The sequence below is a fragment of the Hyperolius riggenbachi genome, chromosome 7 (genome assembly GCF_040937935.1).
Source record: "Hyperolius riggenbachi isolate aHypRig1 chromosome 7, aHypRig1.pri, whole genome shotgun sequence".
NCBI lineage: Eukaryota > Metazoa > Chordata > Amphibia > Anura > Hyperoliidae > Hyperolius > Hyperolius riggenbachi.
Window position 1 is genome coordinate 156244217 of NC_090652.1, and position 25172 is coordinate 156269388.

General features: G+C 43.6%; 1 protein-coding gene across 6 annotated transcripts in view; it reads left to right on the plus strand.

The window, feature by feature from the left end:
• The window catches only part of LOC137524665 (uromodulin-like), a 408103-nt gene extending 383168 nt beyond the window's left edge, over positions 1-24935 (plus strand). For 5 of the 6 annotated variants that reach the window (XM_068244787.1, XM_068244793.1, XM_068244791.1 and 2 more), the window contains 2 exons: positions 12340-12369; positions 24470-24935. In XM_068244787.1, the coding sequence (XP_068100888.1) occupies positions 12340-12369; positions 24470-24543 (104 nt within the window). In that variant the 3' untranslated portion in view covers positions 24544-24935. The remainder of the gene's footprint in view (positions 1-12339; positions 12370-24469) is intronic. The other variant, XM_068244788.1, reaches the window with a different exon arrangement.
• The last annotated feature ends 237 nt before the right edge of the window (positions 24936-25172 follow it).

The following is a 25172-nucleotide window of genomic DNA, read 5'->3' on the forward strand; positions in this document are numbered from 1 at the left end:
GTTTATAAGATCGAGCCAGAATGGGTTGAATTTCCATATTCTAGGTGGAGGAGAGATGCCCCAGTTCAGAGTCACTTGTAGCGGTGAGTGATCCGATACCAGCCGTGGCAAGATCTTAATATCTACCACTTTGGGAAGAATACCAGGTGAAGCGAGAATATGGTCAATTCTGGAGAGGGTTTTATATGTAGCTGATGTGCAGGTGTAGCCCGGGTTGTTTAAATGCATATGCCTCCATATATCTGACATATTAATTTCTCCAAGGAGTAGAGAGAATGATGTTTCTTTATCAGCTTGAGGCGGGAACCTGTCATGTTTCGGATTCTGGACAGCGTTGAAGTCTCCCATCCACACCGCAGGGATCATGGGGTATTGTAGCATGAAGGTTAAACCTTCTTTAATTAAAGTGGCCGTATATGGAGGAGGGATATAAAATGCCAAAATTAGGAGGGGATTGTCAGCAATCCTACAGTTAATAAATATATATCTTCCATAAGTATCGGTTTTAACCTTTTCCGGATGGAATTGCAGATTTCTATTTATTAACACTGACACCCCGCGCGACATCTGGGAGAAGGTGGAGTGATAAGTCCAACCTGTCCACGCACGTCTGAGACTAAGAATTTTACTACCAGTAATATGAGTTTCCTGGAGTGCAATTATGTCTGTTTTTTGTTTCGCGAGGTACGTTAATACCGCTTGCCGTTTAATTTGGTCATTCATGCCCCGTACATTCCACGTGATCAGTGTTAATTTAGAAGCCATTACAGCTGCAATATCAAATGGACTGGTTTATGGAAGAAAAAATAACCAAGTTTCAAGCAAATTTTTGTAGTAGTACTTAAAGAAATAGCAGCTAACAACACACCAGCAGTGAATAACGTTACATACCCATACCCTTTCCCGCCCTGCCCTGCTAGAACCGTTAGCAGGGCCTTATACCCGTAACTTGTAAACAGAAGCCTACCACTGGGTGCAGTTGAACTGCGACCCAGCAGGTAGCTGGGGTAACAACACAACAGAAGCACAAGGTAAGGGAAACCTTGCATCCGATAGGTTGTTAAACGTGAAAACTTAGAGCTTCCGTGCTGAACATTCTTATATTAAAGTGCACTGGCGCTTCCCAGCGTCTCAACATTTAGTTATATACCAACAGTATCAGGTAACATGTATAACAAGCAGCAGTTTTGCATAAGAAGGTTAGTAAATATTAACACGTATATCTAGAACACCTGCTCCGCAAGGGCCTTCTAAACAGAGCTTTGGACAGTCTCGTGCTAAATATGTATATCTATCCGATTGAAGACAGAGTATATGTGCTTTGTTCCGGACGAGGTCCCGCTGACCAGTTAAGGTTTAGCCATGTTTCACGTTAGGATCCTAGCCCTTGCAGCAACAGTGAGAATGTAGTTCTGGAAGAAGAGGTTATGGGCAGTCAGGATCTAATTCAGATAACTTGCCTGATTAGCTGAAAAGGGTCAATGACAAGTTCCCCGCAAGGGTGTTCAGATAGACAGAGTCTCGTTCAACTGTGGGGTATTAAGCTGTTTATGCTGCAGGGCCCATGAAAGAGTAGTGATTGGCAAAGTGGCAGTGGTCAGCAAGACTGCAAATATGGGGACTGCTTGTAGTGGTAGAGAAGGGGAAGTTACCTTGTCCGAAGATCAAATTTGCGAGCAGGTGCTGGAGGCAGCTTTGCAGGTGTAGATTGTGGAAAGCTTTAGGATGCTTCACCCAGCGGTGGGGGAGCCCGTTTCTGTGGGTCGGCCTCAATCCACTTAAACACTTCTCGGGGATCAGTAAAGAAGTGGGTGCTCTCTCCTTCCACGACACGGAGTTTTGCCGGGTAGATCATGGAGTACGAGATATTAAGTTCCCTCAGGCGTTTCTTGGCGGCATAGAAGTGAGCGCACTGTTTTTGTACTTCGGTTGAGAAGTCGGGGTAAAACGATATTCTGGCATTTTGGTGCTTGATCTCTCCTTTCTGCCTGGCTGCTTTAAGTATGGCATCTCTATCTCGATAGTTTAAAACTTTAAATATAAAGGTTCTGGGGGTAGCTCCCGGCGCCGGCACCCGTGGGGAGATCCGGTGAGCCCTCTCAATGACAAAGACAGAGGAAAAAGTATCTTTTCCGAATATATCGAGAAGCAGCCATTCGATAAATTGCTCAGGGTTGTTACCTTCGGCCTTCTCAGGCAGCCCCACCACGCGGAGATTCGACCGTCTGTTGCGGTTTTCAAAGTCATCTTGTCTGGCTTGTATTGCGGTGATCTGCTGCTGTGCGGTAGTAATCGCCGGCTGAAGGGGCCTTGTAGTGTCTTCTAAGGCGCTAATGCGCCCTTCTGCATCAGAGACACGAGAACGGAGATTTTGGAGGTCCTGCCTCACTAAGGAGACGTCCGTGCGCACTTCCTCTAGCTTGGCCGTTATAGCCACCAGGCTCGCCTGACAGGCAGCGACTCCCTCCAGGATCTGCTCCATCGGGCTGGGATCTGGTGCGGACTGCAAGGAGTCTTCATCCATCAGTGCCTCCGGGATGCTAGCAGTATCGGAGCAGTCGGCGCCATCTTGGGAGGTATGTTGGAAGCGTTTTCGCTTTGCCACCGCTTCCGATGCACGCCGTGTCATGATCCGGGATGATGGTGGAGATTGCCGGGTGGATTTCCCCGAAGCTTGGGAGGTTTTTTGAGACGCCAGGTTGCTATTTAGGGTATTATGGCAGTTATCCGCACGGAGCTCTTCTCGGATGCGTCCTCACCTCATGGACTTCCGGTCACGCCCCCGCCCATCGCCATCTTTAAAGAGAACCCGAGGTGTGTTTAAAGAATGTTATCTGCATACAGAGGCTGGATCTGCCTATACAGCCCATCCTCTGTTGCTGTCCCAAACCCCACTAAGGTCCCCCTGCACTCTGCAATCCCTCATAAATCACAACCATGCTGTGAGGTTGTGTTTACATCTGTAGTGTCAGTCTCAGCTGCTCCCCCGCCTCCTGCATAGCTCCGGTCCCTGCCCCTGTCCCTTCCCTCCAATCAGTAGGGAGGGAAGGGATGCAGGCGGGGACTGGAGTTCTGCAGGAGGCGGCGAGAGCAGCAGACTGACACTATAGAGATAAACACAGCCAGCTCTGACAAGCTGTTTGTCAGCAGCGTGGCGGCGATTTATGAGGGATTGCAGAGTGCAGGGGGACCTTAGGGGGGTTTGGGATAGCAGCAGAGGCTGGGCTGTATAGGCAGATCCAGCCTCTGTATGCAGATAATATTCTTCAAACCCACCTCGGGTTCTCTTTAAGCTGATCTAAACGTGTAGCCTCTGCACTCACTCTGCACCTAATGTTATCCGTAAAGCACCATAGGAGTCTCTGTTCTGTCCCCATCAGCATGTAGGCACATATATCCCCCAGTAATAGCACAAGTGCCTCAGGAAAGGATCATAGACAGCAGTAAAAAGTACTTACTCATTTGGCCGGCAGAGTATCCAGCCATTTAAAGACATCTGCAGGTTTATCAAAAAATTGGACGGTTTCTCCGTCTTCAACCCGGAGCTTAGCAGGGAATTGCATGGAATAGGTAATGCCCTTTTCTTTAAGCTTGTTTTTAGAACTCTGGAACGATTGCCTCTGACGCTGGGTCTCTATAGTGTAGTCTGGGAAAATCATTACCTTGGCGTTATTATAGCGAAGTTCTCCTGCCTTTCTTGCTGCTGTAAGTATGGTGTCGCGATCCTTGAAGTTAAGCAACTTCAGTATAATGGGACGGGGAAGTGAACCCGGGGGTCCCTTTCGTGCTGGTACACGATGAGCACGCTCTACCACGAAGTGGTTGGAGAATGTATCCCCTGGAAGCAGCTCTCGGAAAAGGTCCTCCATGAAAGTGGCTGTGTTGCTCCCCTCGATTCCCTCTGGTAGTCCTAAGATGCGAAGGTTATTCCGGCGGTTGCGGTTCTCCGCATCCACCGATCTCTCCTCTAGGTGAGTGAGGCGAAGTTGCATGCCGGGGATCGCCACTCTATGGGCCTGGACTGTATCCTCAAGGTCAGATGTGCGGCGTTCCACCTCCTTTGTTCTGTCTCTCAGCTTCCCCATGTCATCTCTAAGCAGGCCGAGGCTGACATCTAAGTGGTCAATTTTGACCGTGAGTGTGGTTTGGCAGGTGCGGATTGCCTCCAGAAGTTCAGCGGATGATGGTGAATCCGCTCCCTCCTCCGCGTGTTCCTCCTGGCTGCCGCCATCTTTGTGCTGCCTTCCACGGTGAGCTGATTTCTGTTGCAGCGGCGTTGAGACAGGTTGGTCCGGATAGTCTCCGCTGTCTTCCTTCTCCTTATTGCCTTTGTTTGTTTTCGGCGGCATTTCGGGGTATGGGGAGAACCGGTTCAGGGTTTTAGGTGTTCTCTCCGGGCCGGCACAGGAGTCCCACGTGGAGACCGATGGAAAGTTATCTGGCTGAGTTGCCTCCCCGGGAGGTGTACAACACGGCTCCAGCTTGGTCCCCGCTACTGTCGGGAGTATTAGAAGTGATAATGTCCAGAGAAGACTGTACTGGAGCCCGTGAATTATCTACAGGGGAGGAGATGCTGGGCAGCGGAGCTCTGTAGAAAGCGACCGTTCAGCTGGCCATCTTAGCCACGCCCCCCGTGTAGGGAAGTTATTACTATGTCAGTTTCAGATGTCTGGGAAAGGCAAAGGAAAAGTAAGTAATATTTACAGATGCTTAATAAAATGTTTGCAATGCTTATACTTGCTTTGGAGGAAATTGTTTTTATGTTTTTTAACTACACTGTAAGGGCTCGTTCACACTGCAGGGCAGGCGTTTTCGGCATTTTTTCGCCCGCGTGCGCTTTTTAAAAATGCCCCCCGACCGCGTGGACAATGAATGTCTATGAGAAGGTTCATATCAGCACGGGTCAAGCGTAGCGTGGACTATTTTCGGGGCGATTCCGCCTCAATGGAAGGTATAGGAAAAACGCAAAACGCTCACAAAATCACTTTGTGCAGCGATTGCGTTCGCATTTTTTTTAAGAATAAATACATTGGGCTTGATTCACAAAGCGGTGCTAACCTAGTTAGCACGCCTAAAGACTTTCGGCGTGTAAAGTAGGGTGCTAGGGTAGCACCTTTTTAAAAATGAACTCGCACGCAAAGTATCACGCGCAAAACTTTGCACGCACACAGCGTGGTGCGTGCAAAACGTTGCATCGTGGTGCGATCTTATAGGTGCATCGGGTGCGCCATTTTCGTCGCACCGCAATGCGACGTTTCGTGCGCACTATGCTGTGCGCGTGCAAAGTTTTGCGTGCGATACTTTGCGCGCAAGTTCAGTTTTACACGCCTAAACTTAGTTTAGGCGTGAAGAAAGGCTTTTCATAAGCGTGCTAACAGTTATTACCGCTTTGTGAATCAAGCCCATTGTATTTATTTTTTTCCGGTTCAAAGAGTTCACTTCCTGACTTGCGTCAGGGAGTGAATTAAAAAAACGCTCGGGAAAAAACGTTTAGAAAACAGCTTAGCACAAAAAATAATCGCCCACCCAAGCGCCGGGAATCGAAGAAAAAAAATATGCGTCAAAAACCGCCCATTGCTAATGGCCATGCGAACGGAACGCAATGCGAACAAGGCCTAAAGCAACTTTGTACTGGATCATTATAGCTGAAATATGTAGTAGGGCTGAACTTGTTGATATGATAGATCAGCCAGACAGCTTGTGAGGTATGTCATAGACCAGCCTCAGTACCTGCCAACATTATCATCTGTTTCACTTAGCTTACTTTCATACAAGATGCGGTGCGATTGTCCTCTGGCATGAGACCCTGCCGCAGGACAATTGCACCATTTATCCTTGCATATTACCCTGCGGCAGCCTGCGACGACAGAGCAATATGCACAGGCCCGCCCCCTGATCAGTGACATGCTTCCTGCTTAACAGGAAGTAAACCACTAGATTACCATCGCATTGCGGATGAGCGCTGCACTGCAACCGCATTTGTCAGTTCAGACATATTGCATTGCTATTGACTTGCATTGCTGCATAATCCGTACAATATTCAAAGGAGTTGTCCACAGCACCACGTCTTGTATTAAAACTCTTTTATTGGTATCAAAGGTACAAAGTACTTTTTAACGTTGATACCAATAACAGAGCTTTAATACAAGACATGGTGCTGCGGACTACTCCTTTGAATACTGCTGACCCCGGAGGATCACGGGATCTACTCTGCTTAGCACATGTCTTCTCCCCATTTGGTGCTGGTCCACTTTGCTTCTAATCTGTACAATAGGCATGGATCATGTGGCAACACACTGCAGACTTTCTTACTACATTTTCCATTCTGTATATACAAGTGTGCTCCTAAAATTGTTCGTAGGTAGATCACTTTGACTTGCTAATTTTTGAAAGTAGCTCACAAGCCGAAAAAGTATGGGCACCTCTGATTTAGATACTTCAATTGCACTGCACCACATTGCCATAGTGTGTAAGTCACCATAGACTTGCACTGCCCTTGCTATGAGCTGCACCACGGAAAGTACTGCAATGTACCGCTCCAGGGGCTCGATTCACAAAGCCACGCTAATGCATAGCATGGCCGTGCAATGCGTGTAGCACGCAATGTTACTCGCGCAAAGTTTTATGTGCGCAAAGTTTTTACACACGCGAGCTAACAAAGCTCTTTGCATGTTAAAGCGTCCCATTCAGTGTTGCCAATCGCCCGTAAATTTACGGGCAGCCCGTAAATTTTGATACAAAATGAGCTGCCCGTGAATTCCGTAAGGAATTCAGCAGCGTCCGTAAGGGCGGCCGGTCGGCCGCCCACCCTGTTGCAGGAGGACAGCAGCGCAGTGGAGGAAGAGCTGTGGGCAGCGGTGGAGAAGGGGGGCAATCTCCCCCCTTCTCTCACCTTAGTGCTCTCCCTCCCTCGCTGACTGTCCCCTCCTGATCTAAGTGCTGAGTGGTGTTTGGCAGCGGGCGGGACTTACCTTCCGTCTCGCTCCTGCGCCGGAAGTTCTGCTGCTCTGGTCTGGACCAGACCAGAGTAGCGGCAAATCATCCCGCGTCGGCGATGAGACGCAGGTAAGTTCCGCTCGCTGCCGCCTGCCAGCCACTCAGCACTTAGATCAGGAGGGGACAGTCAGCGAGGGAGGGAGAGCACTAAGGTGAGAGAAGGGGGGAGATTGCCCCCTACTCCACCGCTGATGCCACAGCTCTCCCTCCACTGCGCTGCTGTCCTCCTGCTGGGGGGGGGGTCACCTGGCTACCTATTGTGGGTACATATACCTCTGGCTACATATACTGGGCACATATAACCCTGACTACATATACTGGGACATATACCCTGCCTACATATACTGGGCACATATACCCTGCCTACATATACTGGGCACATATACCCTGCCTACATATACTGGGTACATATACCCCTGGCTATATATACTGGGCACATATAACCCTGACTACATATACTGGGACATATACCCTGCCTACATATACTGGGCACATATACCCTTCCTACATATACTGGGCACATATACCCTGCCTACATATACTGGGACATATAAATGTGGCTACATATACTGGGCACATATACCCTGCCTACATATACTGGGCACATATACCCCTGGCTACATATACTGGGCACATATACCCTGACTACATATACTGGGACATATACCTGTGGCTACATATACTGGGCACATATACCCCCTGGCTACCTATTGTGGGCACACATACCTCTGGCTACATATACTGGGCACATATAACCCTGGCTACATATACTGGGACATATACCTGTGGCTACATATACTGGGCACATATACCCCTGGCTACATATACTGGGGACATATACCTCTGGCTACATATACTGGGGACATATACCTCTGGCTACATATACTGGGCACATATACCCCTGGCTACATATACTGAGGACGCTGGCTGTTTTCCATTATGTGCATTTACTGGTGAAAAGCTGTCTCTTATTACGTGCATTTACTGGTGAAAAGTTGTCTCTCATTACGTGCATTTACTGGTGAAAAGCTGTCTCTCATTACCTGCATTTACTGGTGAAAAGCTGTCTCTCATTACGTGCATTTACTGGTGAAAGGCTGTCTCTCATTACGTGCATTTACTGGTGAAAGGCTGTCTCTAATGTGCATTTACTGGTGAAACGCTGTCTCTCATTATGTGCATTTACTTGCCATGCCCACTTTCGTCGCCGTTTCCTCGAACATGTTGCCTCCTACCCATTTGACTGCCCCCTCATATGTGCCAGTCTAGAACCGGCCCTGTACCCCTGCCTACATATACTGGGCACATATACCCCTGGCTACCTGTTCTGGGGACATCTATACCCCTGGCCACCTATTCTGGGGACACCTATAGACCTGGGGCTACCTATTTTTGGGGAACCACTGCTGTCAGATTAAATGTATTTTGGGGAACTGCTGCCAGATTACATCTATTTTTTGGGAACCACTGCCATATTGTCTGTATTTTGGAAGAACCTCTGCCAGATTACGTGGATTTTTGGTGAAATGCTGTAAGATTACATGTATTTTGGGGAAGGGGGGAAAACACTATGGCAGAGCTCAAACTTCCCTGGCAGACCTTTTACAGCAATATTAAAAGCATGTATATTTGGCCCCACCCATGACCACGCCCACATTCTGTTGCGTGACCACGCCCATTATTTTGTCAGTAAAAATAGACTCTTTTGTCAGTAAACTTTTAGGTATTTGTCAGTAAAAAATAACGTGAAAGGTTGGCAACTGTGCCACATTAACACGTGAAGATCTTTCTTAGCGCGCACGTAGAGATGAGCGTAATGGAGTAATTACGATTTCGCGACATTTCGCGTAATTAGTGTAATTACGTTTATGGCCGTAAGTACATAATCGTAATGAAGAAGGATTTCGCGAAATTTCGCGTAAGCGTAATTTTCGCATAATTTTCGCATTGCAACGGGTATTACGAAATTAATGCGTATGGTCATGCTCCCGAAGCGGAAAAGTTGACGCATGTATCAATGTTAGGTAGCCGCCGACTTTAAGGGTTAATAGCAAAGCCCCCTTAAATGCTAAGAGCCTCAAATTTGGAGAATATATTAAGGAGATCAGGAGGAATAAGAGGAAATTTTTTTTTTTCAAAAAGACCTTATAGTTTTTGAGAAAATCGATGTTAAAGTTTCAAAGGAAAAATGTAAACATTTAAAAACCCGCCGACTTTAACGGTTAATAGCAAAGCCTGCTTAAAGTTTAGGAACACCAAATTCCCAGGGTATATTAAGGGGATCAGTGGGAATAAGAGGAAAATTTTTTTTTTCAAAAAGACCTTATAGTTTTTGAGAAAATCGATTTTTAAGTTTCAAGGGCGAAAATGTCTTTTAAATGCAGAAAATGTCAGGTTTTTTTTGCACAGGTAACAATAGTGTATTATTTTCATAGATTCCCCCAAGTGGGAAGAGTTTTACTTACTTCGTTCTGAGTGTGGGAAATATTTAAAAAAAACGACGTGGGGTCCCCCCTCCCAGACCTCTCTAACCCCTTGTCCCCCATGCAGGCTGGGATAGCCAGAATGCGGAGCACCGGCCGCGTGGGGCTCCGCACCCTGACTATACCAGCCCGCATGGTCCATGGATTGGGGGGTCTCGGAAGGGGAGGGGCAGCCAAGCTTTCCCCTCCCCCTCCGAGCCCTTGTCCAATCCAAGGACAAGGGGCTCTTCTCCACCTCCGATGGGCGGTGGAGGCGGAGGCCGCGATTTCCTGGGGGGGAGGTTCATGGTGGAATCTGGGAGTCCCCTTTAAAAAGGGGTCCCCCAGATGCCCACCCCCCCCCTCCCAGGAGAAATGAGTATAGAGGTACTTGTACCCCTTACCCATTTCCTTTAAGAGTTAAAAGTAAATAAACACACAAACACTTAGAAAAAGTATTTTAATTGAACAAAAAACATAACCACGAAAAAAGTCCTTTAATATTCTTAATTAACCATTAATACTTACCTGTCCCTTTAAATAAATGATCCCTCGAAATAGCCTCGGAAATGTTCTATCAGTTACAATGTAACAAAGTTATTACAATGTAACAACTTTGTTACATTGTAACTACGCTGCACCCAACGTCACTCGCCGCCGCCGCATACGCGTCTGCGCTGCACACATTCCCGACAGAGCTCTGAGCTATATAGCTCAGAGCTCTGAGAAGCATCTTTGTATTTTGGCTCCAAGGAGCCCCATTGGTCCTTAGCAGACCAATGGGGTTCCTTCAAATCAAAAGGAACCCCATTGGTCTGCTAAGGACCAATAGGGCTCCTTGGAGCCAAAATACAAAGATGCTTCTCAGAGCTTTGAGCTATATAGCTCAGAGCTCTGTCGCGTCCGTGCAGGACGCTAAGTCCCCGCAGCTCCCGCTGTCCACCCCGCCCACATCTGTCACCCACATGTCACCCACATGTGGGTGACATGTGGGTGACATGTGGGAGAGGCGGGGAGGGCAGCTGGAGCTGCAGGGACTTAGCGTCCGTGCTGCACGGACCCGACAGAGCTCTGAGCTATATAGCTCAGAGCTCTGAGAAGCATCTTTGTATTTTGGCTCCAAGGAGCCCCATTGGTCCTTAGCAGACCAATGGGGTTCCTTTTGATTTGAAGGAACCCCATTGGTCTGCTAAGGACCAATGGGGCTCCTTGGAGCCAAAATACAAAGATGCTTCTCAGAGCTCTGAGCTATATAGCTCAGAGCTCTGTCGGGAATGTGTGCAGCGCAGACGCGTATGCGGCGGCGGCGAGTGACGTCGGGTGCGGCGTAGTTACAATGTAACAAAGTTGTTACATTGTAATAACTTTGTTACATTGTAACTGATAGAACATTTCTGAGGCTATTTCGAGGGATCATTTATTTAAAGGGACAGGTAAGTATTAATGGTTAATTAAGAATATTAAAGGACTTTTTTCGTGGTTATGTTTTTTGTTCAATTAAAATACTTTTTCTAAGTGTTTGTGTGTTTATTTTACTTTTAACTCTTAAAGGAAATGAGTAAGGGGTACAAGTACCTCTATACCCATTTCTCCTGGGAGGGGGGGGTGGGCATCTGGGGGACCCCTTTTTAAAGGGGACTCCCAGATTCCACCATGAACCTCCCCCCCAGGAAATCGCGGCCTCCACCTCCACCGCCCATCGGAGGTGGAGAAGAGCCCCTTGTCCTTGGATTGGACAAGGGCTCGGAGGGGGAGGGGAAAGCTTGGCTGCCCCTCCCCTTCCGAGACCCCCCAATCCATGGACCATGCGGGCTGGTATAGTCAGGGTGCGGAGCCCCACGCGGCCGGTGCTCCGCATTCTGGCTATCCCAGCCTGCATGGGGGACAAGGGGTTAAAGAGGTCTGGGAGGGGGACCCCACGTCGTTTTTTTTATATTTCCCACACTTAGAACGAAGTAAGTAAAACTCTTCCCACTTGGGGGAATGTATGAAAATAATACACTATTGTTACCTGTGCAAAAAAAACTGACATTTTCTGCATTTAAAAGACATTTTCGCCCTTGAAACTTAAAAATCGATTTTCTCAAAAACTATAAGGTCTTTTTGAAAAAAAAAATTTTCCTCTTATTCCCACTGATCCCCTTAATATACCCTGGGAATTTGGTGTTCCTAAACTTTAAGCAGGCTTTGCTAGTAACCGTTAAAGTCGGCGGGTTTTTAAATGTTTACATTTTTCCTTTGAAACTTTAACATCGATTTTCTCAAAAACTATACGGTATTTTTGAAAAAAAAAATTTCCTCTTATTCCTCCTGATCTCCTTAATATATTCTTCAAATTTGAGGCTCTTAGCATTTAAGGGGGCTTTGCTATTAACCCTTAAAGTCGGCGGCTTTTTTATATTATACGGAGCGTTACGGTTTAACGCGAAATTACGGTAGCGTTTAATGCGAAATTACGGCATGAACGAAACGCGAAATTACGCGTTGAAAATTACGCTTACGGTATTTTCAATTACGATTTTAATGGCAATTACGCTACTGTAATTTCGCATCGTAATCGCAAATTTCGCATGCGTAATTTTAGTAATGCGAAATTACGAAAATTTCAGCTCAACTCTACGCGCACGTGTAAACCTGTGTGCTTTACACGTGCTGTGCATTGCAGCAAAATACAGGGTCACTTTTGTTGCAAAACAATGTGAGAGTGTGTCTGGGCACTAAGCACTGATTCCTCTGATTCCTCTCATTAAAAGCACTGATTCCTCTCATTAAAAGGATTCCTTTAAAAGCAAAAATGTGTAAATCACCTGCATGTTGTACAATGTATAATCTCATTTTCCTTTTTGATACAGAACTTAACAGAACTATTTTCTTTTTACAGTTTTGACGCTTTCATCTTCATGCGTATCTGGTAATATATTTTATTTTTCTGTTTATTAGAAACTTCCCTAAAGCTATTTGTTGCTGTGTTACTTAGCTTGAGAAATACATCTAGTCTGTCTTCACATTTTGTATATTGTAAAACATTGGATTATAATGCCTGTGTACTGCAATGCACCGTGAGTGTCCACAGTATAATACACACATTTCAAAAGCAGGTCAGTGTCTATGCAACAAGCACATATCCGCACACATTATCCAGAAATGCACTGCATCCAACATATTAGAATAATGTGACCCATTACAGCGCATGGATGTGAGCATGCCCATACCATTGTTCATATCTATGTGGTATTATACCTAATGTACATAGGGATTCACTAAACCGTGATAACTCATATCACTGCTGCATGCTTGCGTTTTTGCAAGCAATCGCAAATTTTCACACACAATCGCAAATATTTGCGCATGAAAATTTGCGATTGCGCAAAAAACGCTAGCGCAGCGGTGGTATGAGTTACCACGGTTTAGTGAATTAAGCCCATAGTGTGAGTGTACCCTCCACTTTTATTAACCTCTTCCATAGCAACAGGCTCGGGCCCCTTTTTTTTTCTTCATAATTTGAGCTGTGATGTGAAATGAGCATGGTTTTCTATGGACAATTCTTCTTCATTTTTAAATGCACGTTTTCCAATGCTTGTCATCGACAGCAGCAGGCTGTGGGTAATGGGAATTGCATGCAGTGTGCAATATTAAGCTGCAAACAATCATTTTTTTTCCACATATGAGAAACGAGCCCATTGATTAACATGGCCTGTCACATCTGATGCGATTCTGTATGTAGGGAAACCATGTGGAATTACTCCAAATGTGAACCCAGCTAAAAACATATGCTTGCTCTGTTTGCAATACAGACTGCCTATACATACCTCTGAACATTTTGAAATTAGAAAGCGGGACACTTAGGCCACACCCCCAACCACACCCCTGACACACCCCAAGTCATGCATACATCATTTCATATGATATTTTTTTTTTTTATTAAAATCACAATGGGCATTTAAATAATAAAAAAAAAACATAGACAATATAACCTGCCCTTGGGTGAGCAGGAGGGTGATGGTGCCCGTGGGTGAGGAGGAGGGTGCCCCTGGAGAGGAGGGGAAAAATTGATCGAGGCGCCAGCCGCGCGGATGCAGTGTGTGGGATGCGGGTCCGGCATCATATTTTCCCTTCCTCCCTCCGAATGTGCCCCCGTGTCCCCCTGTTTGCAGAGTAAAGTGCGCAGCAGAGCGGGCTGTCATCTTACCATTCATCCTTGTGTACCGGCATCTGGCTCTTCTCTTCTTCCCGCTTCCTGTGACGTCATAGGAAGTAGAGTGAAGCCAGATCCCGGTACGCGAGGATGAATGGTAAGATTAAATGATAGCCCACTCTGCTATGCAAACTTACTCTGCAAACAAGGGGGACACTGGGGGGCACATTAGGAGGGAGGGAGGGAGAATATTATGCCGATCCGCATCCTACACACCGTATCCGTACGGTTGGTCGCCTCGGTCATTTTTTCACATCTGACCCCCCAGCCAGCCGGGACACTGGGGGGTCATAATGGGAGAACAGGAGAGCCCCCCCCCAAATCGGGACAGGACAGTTGGGGGGCATACCTAATTGCCTATATATTTTCCTCTTAGTTCAGCTGCATAGCATAAACTTTGTTATTTATTTTCCACACCTGTACAAGGGGCTTTGAAGCTCTGAGGACTCAGAGGTTTTACAGGAGAAGCTAACCCCCCCCCCCCCCTATGACTAAATATTGTGAGGGGATTAGGGTGCCCAGCCAAGAGATCTCTGTTTGGGGCGTCCAGCACAATCTAGTTATGCCCCTGAGTGTGACATAAATAGAGGTGGGGTCAATAAAGCCATACCTATCTGGTGGCTTTGGTTGCTTACACCCATTTGATAGGCTACCGCTCACTAAGGAAGGCTGGCTCTGGTGGCAATTGTAGATCATGCTCACCCAATCTCTGGGACTGAGGATGGAGAAACAGGCTGCAGTTGTTTATATAGCAATCCTGGCTACTGCTGTTTGAATGACATTATGCTCCATTATTTTTCCCTAGAAGGTTTTATGCTGTAATTAATCTTTTAGAGCAGAGAAGAAATGCAGAGTTTCATACCACTTTAATTATCCTGGTTTTTTTCATCATCAGAAATGCTTCATATACTGCAAATAAATCTAAGTCATTTTTGCAGCTTATGATAAACAAGCCCTAATGTTTTACAATAAGCTGCTTAAAACAATTCTGTTGTGAAAATAAAAAAGTCAGATACCTATGGAGAGGGAAAGCCCTGGATCCTAAAGAGCCCTCAGTGTCCTGGTTCTAGCGAAGTTCTGTGAGCCCTCGTAAGGCTTTGGGAAGCCTCATGTCCCCGAGCATTCTCAAACATGAGAGGTTCCATATAGCAGATGTGCAGTATATGTCTTTGGGAGTGTTCGAGGACACGAGTACTCCAGAAGCCTTCTGAGGAATCATGGAGATGTGTTCTACCAGAGTGGTGACAGTGCTGGGACGAGGGGATTGAGAGGGGACAGGTAAGGCTCAATAGGATCCAGAGCCTTCCCTCTCCATAGGTAAGTATCTGACTTTTCTTTTCCACTTTAGTTTTATTGAACGCATCAGTTAGACTAATCTTTTCCTCCCACCGCTCTGTCTCCACAACTCCCCTATGCAAACAGAGTAGTAGCTATGGGTGGGCAAGGCGCATGCGTGGACTGGCCCGGGGGGCAATTTCCCCCTGGGTCACCTCTTCCTAACTAATTACAGCAGGTAAGGTATTTACCGCATGTACCGCACTGCAGTCAGAGAACTGTGCGCGCAGCCTTGAAAATTAGTATGCATGCTGCCGCTCACTTCTAAGCCGACCCCCTACCCGTCCCCTGTCACAGACACTTACTGGGTGTTTGGGCCGGCCTGGTGGCTCAGGATGAGGAAGATGAATGATGATGCTGCACGTGTGCCGGGCTAGCCCGACTGGCTGGCTCTCCAATCCAATCACATGGCCAGTGCACACATTTTGTCCAGGGGAGGGGGGGGGGGGTTGGGTTAAAAAAAACTGTCTTTGTCCCTGGGCGCTGAAAACCCTAGCTACGCCTCTGTATGAAAATCATTTCAATGGCTTCCAATTCACTTCAGAATCAGCTCCAAGATCCTATGTGTGGCCTATAAATCTATACACACCTCCTGCCCGATCCTACATATCTGACCTGGTGGTCAGCAGATACACACCTGGCCACCTCCTCCAACAACCACCTCCTTCTAACCACCCCACACATCTCGCACTCCCATGCACGACTACATGACTTCACTAGAGCTGCCCTCATCCTGTGGAACTCTCTCCTTCTGCCCATCAGGCTTGCCCCCTCCTTCAACACCTTCAAAAAAGCACTCAAAACTCACCTCTCCGAGGAGGCCTACCCCACCTTGACGCTGCTATAACTCTCTCTGCCGAGAACCCCTCTTTGCACCCTCAGCTCCTTTCATGTCCCCCCTCCCTCTAAATTGTAAGCCGCCTTTGGCAGGGCCCTCTCCCCTTGTGTATCATACTTGATTTTACACTCCACTCAGAATGTGAACTTTTATTATCAGTACTACCACTCCAGTGTACGATCTGGCATTGTATTACTACCTGTATTGTGTTGTATTTCTTATTTGCTTATTACCTGTATTGTTGTATTTATTGATTTGAAGATTGTAGCGCTTGATAATTAATATTTCACAATGGCAGCAATAAGTTAATATAGAATCCGTAACTATATACCAAAAATATAAACAATAAAACTCATGCGCCTATGCATATATGATTAATGCAATATTTATTAAAAACCAATCAATTGATAAAAACTGCACACCATGAATCTGTACTCAGCCTCTTTCTAGTCACATGCCTGGGCAACATCAAGGGACCCAGGAAGAATTGCCTAGATTTCTATGCTGCCAATTTACTTCATACATGCGTGCATTAAATAAAATATAGAAACAACCTCCCTTTCTCCTTTAATCTATTGTTCCTCAAATCTCCAGAATCTAAATAGCCAGCATTATAGATCTTTCCATGCAGTGTTATTGTTTCTCCACTCAGCAATACTTTGTATTTGCACTTAGCGTTTATCTGTCTTTCAGAAAGCGTATACTGAACGCCACACGTTTCACAGTACAGCAGGATTTATATAATGTTCCTCCCTAGTGAGTTTAATCACAAGTGAGTTTGATCACAAAGATTCTTCTGCTACCTCAGTAGCTGACTCACGTTTACCGCACTGATCGGCAGTCCATTCGCTCCAGAGAGAGGAGGGGGGCAGAAGGAGTTCCCAGCTTATCCGGTATCTTTAGATGTACAGATCCGCTTGAGTCCCGGCCGGCGACTCACTGCTGGATCACTCCGATGTAGGCTACAAGGACTTCCGTCTTGGCGTACTTTGCAACACACGGAGTCCGGGGGTGACGTCACCACACTTCTTAGCCAATATCCAACGCGTTTCGGTAGGTTCCGCCTACCTTCTTCAGGGCGTACTCCCATTGGCTGTGTACCTTCTTATACTCTGTTACTCCACCCACCTCTCTCCGTGTCACTTGTTACTATATCTCTGATAAGCAGACTCGTTTAAAATGCATAAATCTCAATATCTGAGTTCAATCCTAGCGGGACTCCACTGTTCAGAGTGTATATCCATTCAGTTTCTTTCCGTGACATTTTGTCAATATAATTACCACCCCTCCAATCTCTTTCCACCTTCTGTATAGCGTAAAACTTAAAGGTCTCCAAACTTTTTCCATGATGTTCTTTAAAATGTTTGCTAAGTGGTTCCTTTTCATTCCCATTTTTAATATTATTTACATGTTCTCCTATTCTGGAGAGGAGTTTCCTTTTTGTCCTGCCTATATATTGCTTCTTGCAGCCACATTCGATAACATATATTATTCCAGTGCTGGTACAATTTAATTCTCCCATTATGTTAAACTGCTCATGTGTCACTTGTGACTCAAAATTATACATTGGTGCATGATATTTCGTATTTTTACAAGGAACACAAAATCCACACCTCTTAAAGGAGCCCTTTCTTTTTTCTCTATTTAATTGTGGTTCACTAACAGTTGGTGCAATTATGTTCCTAATACAATTAGCTTTACTAAAAATATATTTCGGTTTCTCTGTTAAAATACCATTAAGCGTCTTGTCTTTCTGTAAAATTTCCCAATGATTTTCCACAATCCTTTTTATATCGTTAGATTGCTGGTTGTATTTCATCTTAATGCTAGGTAATGGATGTGTTTCACTTCCACCCTTAGATTTTAATAAATCTTCCCGATTCAAATCTCTCACTGCATTTAGTGTCTGTTCTAATTTGCCAGTATCATATTTTCTTTCCACAAACCTTTCTCTTAACAAAACCGATTGTTCATTATAATCATCAATCTCGGTACAATTTCGTCTTATGCGCATAAATTGACTTTTTGGGATGTTTGTAAGCCACTTTAACATGTGACAACTGTCGAGATATATAAAACTGTTGGTGTCAACTTTTTTAAAAAAGGTTTTTGTCTTAATTTGCCCATTATCTATAAAAATATTCAAATCTAAAAAATTTACCGTATTACTGCTATACTCATAAGTGAATTCCAAATTATATTCATTCTTGGTATTAATCCATCCCAAAAATCGCTTTAGGCTTTCTTCTCCCCCTCTCCAAATAAAAATGGCATCGTCTATAAACCGTTTCCAGAGGACGAGGCTCGCCCCGGGGCCCTCCTGGCCCCTCAAAATCAATTGCCAGGAGGGCCCCGGGGCAAGCCTCGTCCTCTGGAAACGGTTTATAGACGATGCCATTTTTATTTGGAGAGGGGGAGAAGAAAGCCTACAACCAGCAATCTAACGATATAAAAAGGATTGTGGAAAATCATTGGGAAATTTTACAGAAAGACAAGACGCTTAATGGTATTTTAACAGAGAAACCGAAATATATTTTTAGTAAAGCTAATTGTATTAGGAACATAATTGCACCAACTGTTAGTGAACCACAATTAAATAGAGAAAAAAGAAAGGGCTCCTTTAAGAGGTGTGGATTTTGTGTTCCTTGTAAAAATACGAAATATCATGCACCAATGTATAATTTTGAGTCACAAGTGACACATGAGCAGTTTAACATAATGGGAGAATTAAATTGTACCAGCACTGGAATAATATATGTTATCGAATGTGGCTGCAAGAAGCAATATATAGGCAGGACAAAAAGGAAACTCCTCTCCAGAATAGGAGAACATGTAAATAATATTAAAAATGGGAATGAAAAGCAACCACTTAGCAAACATTTTAAAGAACATCATGGAAAAAGTTTGGAGACCTTTAAGTTTTACGCTATACAGAAGGTGGAAAGAGATTGAAGGGGTGGTAATTATATTGACAAAATGTCACGGAAAGAAACTGAATGGATATACACTCTGAACAGTGGAGTCCCGCTAGGATTGAACTCAGATATTGAGATTTATGCATTTTAAACGAGTCTGCTTATCAGAGATATAGTAACAAGTGACACGGAGAGAGGTGGGTGGAGCAAAGTACGCCAAGACGGAAGTCCTTGTAGCCTACATCGGAGTGATCCAGCAGTGAGTCGCCGGCCGGGACTCAAGCGGATCTGTACATCTAAAGATACCGGATAAGCTGGGAACTCCTTCTGCCCCCCTCCTCTCTCTGGAGCGAATGGACTGCCGATCAGTGCGGTAAACGTAAGTCAGCTACTGAGGTAGCAGAAGAATCTTTGTGATCAAACTCACTTGTGATTAAACTCACTAGGGAGGAACATTATATAAATCCTGCTGTACTGTGAAACGTGTGGCGTTCAGTATACGCTTTCTGAAAGACAGATAAACGCTAAGTGCAAGTACAAAGTATTGCTGAGTGGAGAAACAATAACACTGCATGGAAAGATCTATAATGCTGGCTATTTAGATTCTGGAGATTTGAGGAACAATAGATTAAAGGAGAAAGGGAGGTTGTTTCTATATTTTATTTAATGCACGCATGTATGAAGTAAATTGGCAGCATAGAAATCTAGGCAATTCTTCCTGGGTCCCTTGATGTTGCCCAGGCATGTGACTAGAAAGAGGCTGAGTACAGATTTATGGTGTGCAGTTTTTATCAATTGATTGGTTTTTAATAAATATTGCATTAATCATATATGCATAGGCGCATGAGTTTTATTGTTTATATTTTTGGTATATAGTTACGGATTCTATATTAACTTATTGCTGCCATTGTGAAATATTAATTATCAAGCGCTACAATCTTCAAATCAATTTATGACTCGATCTATTGATCCGTAAGTGATTGTATTAGCAGCTTGTGTCTTTGTACTGACAATCTTTATATTGCTATAGCTTAAACAAACACGAATCGTTATATTGATACAGTGTAATAGCACGAACACTATTATGGAAGAAAACGGAAAGAAATTTGAGATTAGCACAGATCTATGGAAATATCGGGAGGATCGGTTGCAGAGGATTGAAACCTTTTTTCAGCATGATGAGAGCAAAATTAAAGTGGACTTCAGGGAGGAGGAGTTTATTAAATTCAATAGCCGAAGGTTGGAGAAACTCTTAGTTCAAGAGACCAAGAATATGTGGGAGATATTCTCTTTGGAAAAATACAGGGAACAGGGCAAATGCCCGCCTGGATTAGAAGTTTATAAAACTCTGGCATTTGACTTACAATCTGAAGAAGTCCAGGCGGACTGGGATAGGATGTTTAGATCATTCTCTATGCAGGTTCTTGAATTTATAACTGAAGTACGAAAAATGCAAATCATAAACAGGAGTGAAGAGGTCAGAAATTTATATACTAAATTGGAACCACATGCTGAAACAGAGGTATTCAAAAATCTCATAAACAGGAGTGAAGAGGTCAGAAATTTATATACTAAATTGGAACCACATGCTGAAACAGAGGTATTCAAAAATCTGGAACACAGCATCCAGGGGAGATTAATTAAACTGGAGGAGGAGATTATGTATCGTAAATTGAAGAAATTCTCCAGAGATACTGTGGAATGTGAGGATCTGTACGTTTTAGGTAATTTTGTAGAAACTGAAAATGGAGAAAATAGGTATAGAGCTGAGGAAGAAGTGAATTTGACAACGGAAGAAGTGAGTTTGACAACTGTTGATGAATATGTTAGATCTACAGGGGAAGAATTAGGAGTGGATGAAGTGCATGTAGACGATAGTGGTATGAGAGAAGTCAATAAGAAAAAAGAAGAAGAATCAGTGGATGTGGTGTATGGGTCCAACGGTTGTATCGTAGCACAGGAAGAGGATATTTTGATTGATTCGAATGAAGGAAGTGAAGGGGGTAGAATGTTGGTGATTGAGAGAAAGGAAGAGGGAAGTGAGTCAGGATTGCATGAGAAGAGTAGGACACAATTGCTTCACGACTGTGAAACTCTGGAGGAAGTGGATCAGATCAAAAAAGCTCTACCAATAGAAGCAGAGGTTATTGTGCAGATTCCCACTAAAAACAGATTCAACCCACTGACCAAAATCCCAGATGTCCCTAAAGGGCAACGTAAATTTATTGACTATAGGACAGTACTGGATCAAAATCAAGGGGAGAGAGTAGAAAGCAAAAGAGGTGTAAATAGGAGAAGCAGGAAAGACAAGAATGAGATAACTGAGAGAATGAAATTGAGGTCACAACAAGATGCCAGTAATAAGATTACCAATCATTTTTTATACAAAGAAAGAAGAGAGGGAAGAAGTATAGAGGGTGTAGAGGGAGGGGCAAGTCCAAAAAAGAAAAGAGGAGTATAGAAATACCAATAGAGCCTAGAGAAATTCGGGATGGGATATATAATCTTAGTGAACGGAAGCTGGAACCTGCGGAAGTATCTATTCTAAAGAAAGGTTTAAAGTTTGCACCAACCAATAAACTAAATAAGTTTGATGCCTATATTGGGATCAAAAAATATATGAGACAATTGTGTCTCAAAAAATACTTTATAAAGAAACCCCCAGTTGTGAATGAAAATAATCAGAGTGGGTATATACACAGTGGTTTACAGAATAGATCAAAATTTAATCCAATCAATGAAATGAGTGATAGGGACATCAGGAAACTTAAACAAATTTTTTTTTCTAATCTAAGTGGACCAGAGAAAACAGCTATGAGAGCACTACGGGATGACTTAGAGGTTATAGTGAGACCAGCAGACAAAGGGGGAGGATAGTGGTTCAGAATAGGACAGAATATAACAGGGAGGCTGAGAGACAACTTAAAAATACTGAAACATACTTGCTCCTAAAGAAAAACCCCACTTTTGAATATAAAAAGCAGCTAGAGGATTTGATTGGATCTGGAGAAGAACGAGGTATTTTAAATGAAAAAGAAGTCCAATTCCTTTTACAGAAAGATCGACGCCTCCCGGTTTATTATCATCTTCCTAAAATTCATAAACAAGTCAGGGACCCTCCCGGGAGACCTATCATCTCAGGGATTGGGTCCCTGACAGCTAATTTATCAGAATATGTAGATGGATACTTACAGAGGGCAGTGATCCAGACGGAGTCATATGTCAAAGACACGGGACACATTTTAAGAATTTTGAATGAGGTCGAGTGGGAATCTGGTGACATAATGTGTGTGGCAGATGTTAAATCTCTCTATACAATTATAGATCATGATAAAGGGGTTGAAGCTGTTAGATATTTTTTAAATGAACTTACGGATACCCCTTAAGATCAGATTGAATTTATTGAGGAATCTATTATGTTTATTTTAACTCATAATAATTTTCTGTATGCAGGTCAGCATTTCCTGCAGCGTATTGGGACTGCGATGGGGACGAGGTTCGCTCCAGGGTTCGCTAACCTTTATATGGCCTACTGGGAGCAATTGATTTTGAGGGGCCAGAAGGGCCCCGGGGCGAGCCTCGTCCTCTGGAAACGGTTTGTAGACGATGCCATTTTTATTTGGAGAGGGGGAGAAGAAAGCCTAAAGCGATTTTTGGGATGGATTAATACCAAGAATGAATATAATTTGGAATTTACTTATGAGTATAGCAGTAATACGGTAAATTTTTTAGATTTGAATATTTTTATAGATAATGGGCAAATTAAGACAAAAACCTTTTTTAAAAAAGTTGACACCAACAGTTTTATATATCTCGACAGTTGTCACATGTTAAAGTGGCTTACAAACATCCCAAAAAGTCAATTTATGCGCATAAGACGAAATTGTACCGAGATTGATGATTATAATGAACAATCGGTTTTGTTAAGAGAAAGGTTTGTGGAAAGAAAATATGATACTGGCAAATTAGAACAGACACTAAATGCAGTGAGAGATTTGAATCGGGAAGATTTATTAAAATCTAAGGGTGGAAGTGAAACACATCCATTACCTAGCATTAAGATGAAATACAACCAGCAATCTAACGATATAAAAAGGATTGTGGAAAATCATTGGGAAATTTTACAGAAAGACAAGACGCTTAATGGTATTTTAACAGAGAAACCAAAATATATTTTTAGTAAAGCTAATTGTATTAGGAACATAATTGCACCAACTGTTAGTGAACCACAATTAAATAGAGAAAAAAGAAAGGGCTCCTTTAAGAGGTGTGGATTTTGTGTTCCTTGTAAAAATACGAAATATCATGCACCAATGTATAATTTTGAGTCACAAGTGACACATGAGCAGTTTAACATAATGGGAGAATTAAATTGTACCAGCACTGGAATAATATATGTTATCGAATGTGGCTGCAAGAAGCAATATATAGGCAGGACAAAAAGGAAACTCCTCTCCAGAATAGGAGAACATGTAAATAATATTAAAAATGGGAATGAAAAGCAACCACTTAGCAAACATTTTAAAGAACATCATGGAAAAAGTTTGGAGACCTTTAAGTTTTATGCTATACAGAAGGTGGAAAGAGATTGGGGGGGTGGTAATTATATTGACAAAATGTCACGGAAAGAAACTGAATGGATATACACTCTGAACAGTGGAGTCCCGCTAGGCTTGAACTCAGATATTGAGATTTATGCATTTTAAACGAGTCTGCTTATCAGAGATATAGTAACAAGTGACACGGAGAGAGGTGGGTGGAGTAACAGAGTATAAGAAGGTACACAGCCAATGGGAGTACGCCCTGAAGAAGGTAGGCGGAACCTACCGAAACGCGTTGGCTATTGGCTAAGAAGTGTGGTGACGTCACCCCCGGACTCCGTGTGTTGCAAAGTACGCCAAGACGGAAGTCCTTGTAGCCTACATCGGAGTGATCCAGCAGTGAGTCGCCGGCCGGGACTCAAGCGGATCTGTACATCTAAAGATACCGGATAAGCTGGGAACTCCTTCTGCCCCCCTCCTCTCTCTGGAGCGAATGGACTGCCGATCAGTGCGGTAAACGTGAGTCAGCTACTGAGGTAGCAGAAGAATCTTTGTGATCAAACTCACTTGTGATTAAACTCACTAGGGAGGAACATTATATAAATCCTGCTGTACTGTGAAACGTGTGGCGTTCAGTATACGCTTTCTGAAAGACAGATAAACGCTAAGTGCAAATACAAAGTATTGCTGAGTGGAGAAACAATAACACTGCATGGAAAGATCTATAATGCTGGCTATTTAGATTCTGGAGATTTGAGGAACAATAGATTAAAGGAGAAAGGGAGGTTGTTTCTATATTTTATTTAATGCACGCATGTATGAAGTAAATTGGCAGCATAGAAATCTAGGCAATTCTTCCTGGGTCCCTTGATGTTGCCCAGGCATGTGACTAGAAAGAGGCTGAGTACAGATTCATGGTGTGCAGTTTTTATCAATTGATTGGTTTTTAATAAATATTGCATTAATCATATATGCATAGGCGCATGAGTTTTATTGTTTATATTGTTGTATTTATTGCCTATTACATGTATTGTGCTGTCACCCCTGTTATCATTGTCTGTAATCCTATGTATTGTACAGCACTGCGTAATATGTTAGAGCTATATAAATCATAATAATAATAACAACTAATTGCTATTGTGTTGTTTGTGTGGTGTTGTTGACCTTTTTGCTTCATTCTCTTTCAGAAGCTTCTTATTGCCTTCATCTTCTAGCCACTCTATTAATTGTTGGAAGTTTCCTCCAGTTGCCGCATCTGTAAATAGAATGTTGTATTACACTCTCATCCATCACTTTTGACATCCAGTGATTATTACCTGTGATAGTTGATCTGTTGAGTTATGTTTATAAAAACGAGTTGAGCTCACAGCACATATGCAAACAGAGGCTGACTTCCAAAAACTCTGACACTTGGAACTGAAGGATAAAAACTCAAATATCTGTGTTAGAGATCACAGACAGTTTGCATTACTGTCTGTTGACTAAATACAGATGGGTTTGACCTGATTCAAGTCTTTTTATTCTTATAGATATATACCTACATTTTGATGATTTTTCCAGCATTATAATACCTAAAACAATTAAAAATGACTTGATAAATTCTGTACTTCTCTAATGAAAGTAAACAATAAATATACTATATATACAGCAACATTTTCTGAGTCTGTATTTTGTTTTGGATACGGTCTTACTTAATAAAAGCAAAAGGGAGCAGAACACAGTGGACTTTACCTTGTGTCATGTCAGGACCAATCATAGAGTAGCAAAATGCGACTGGCACTTACATGTAGACTGAAATAGCACACTGAATCCTAAATAAAGACAGTGCTCACTACCCAAATGCAATCCAATTATGGGGTAGAGAGAAGTAAAGCAGGTCGGGCACCGGTT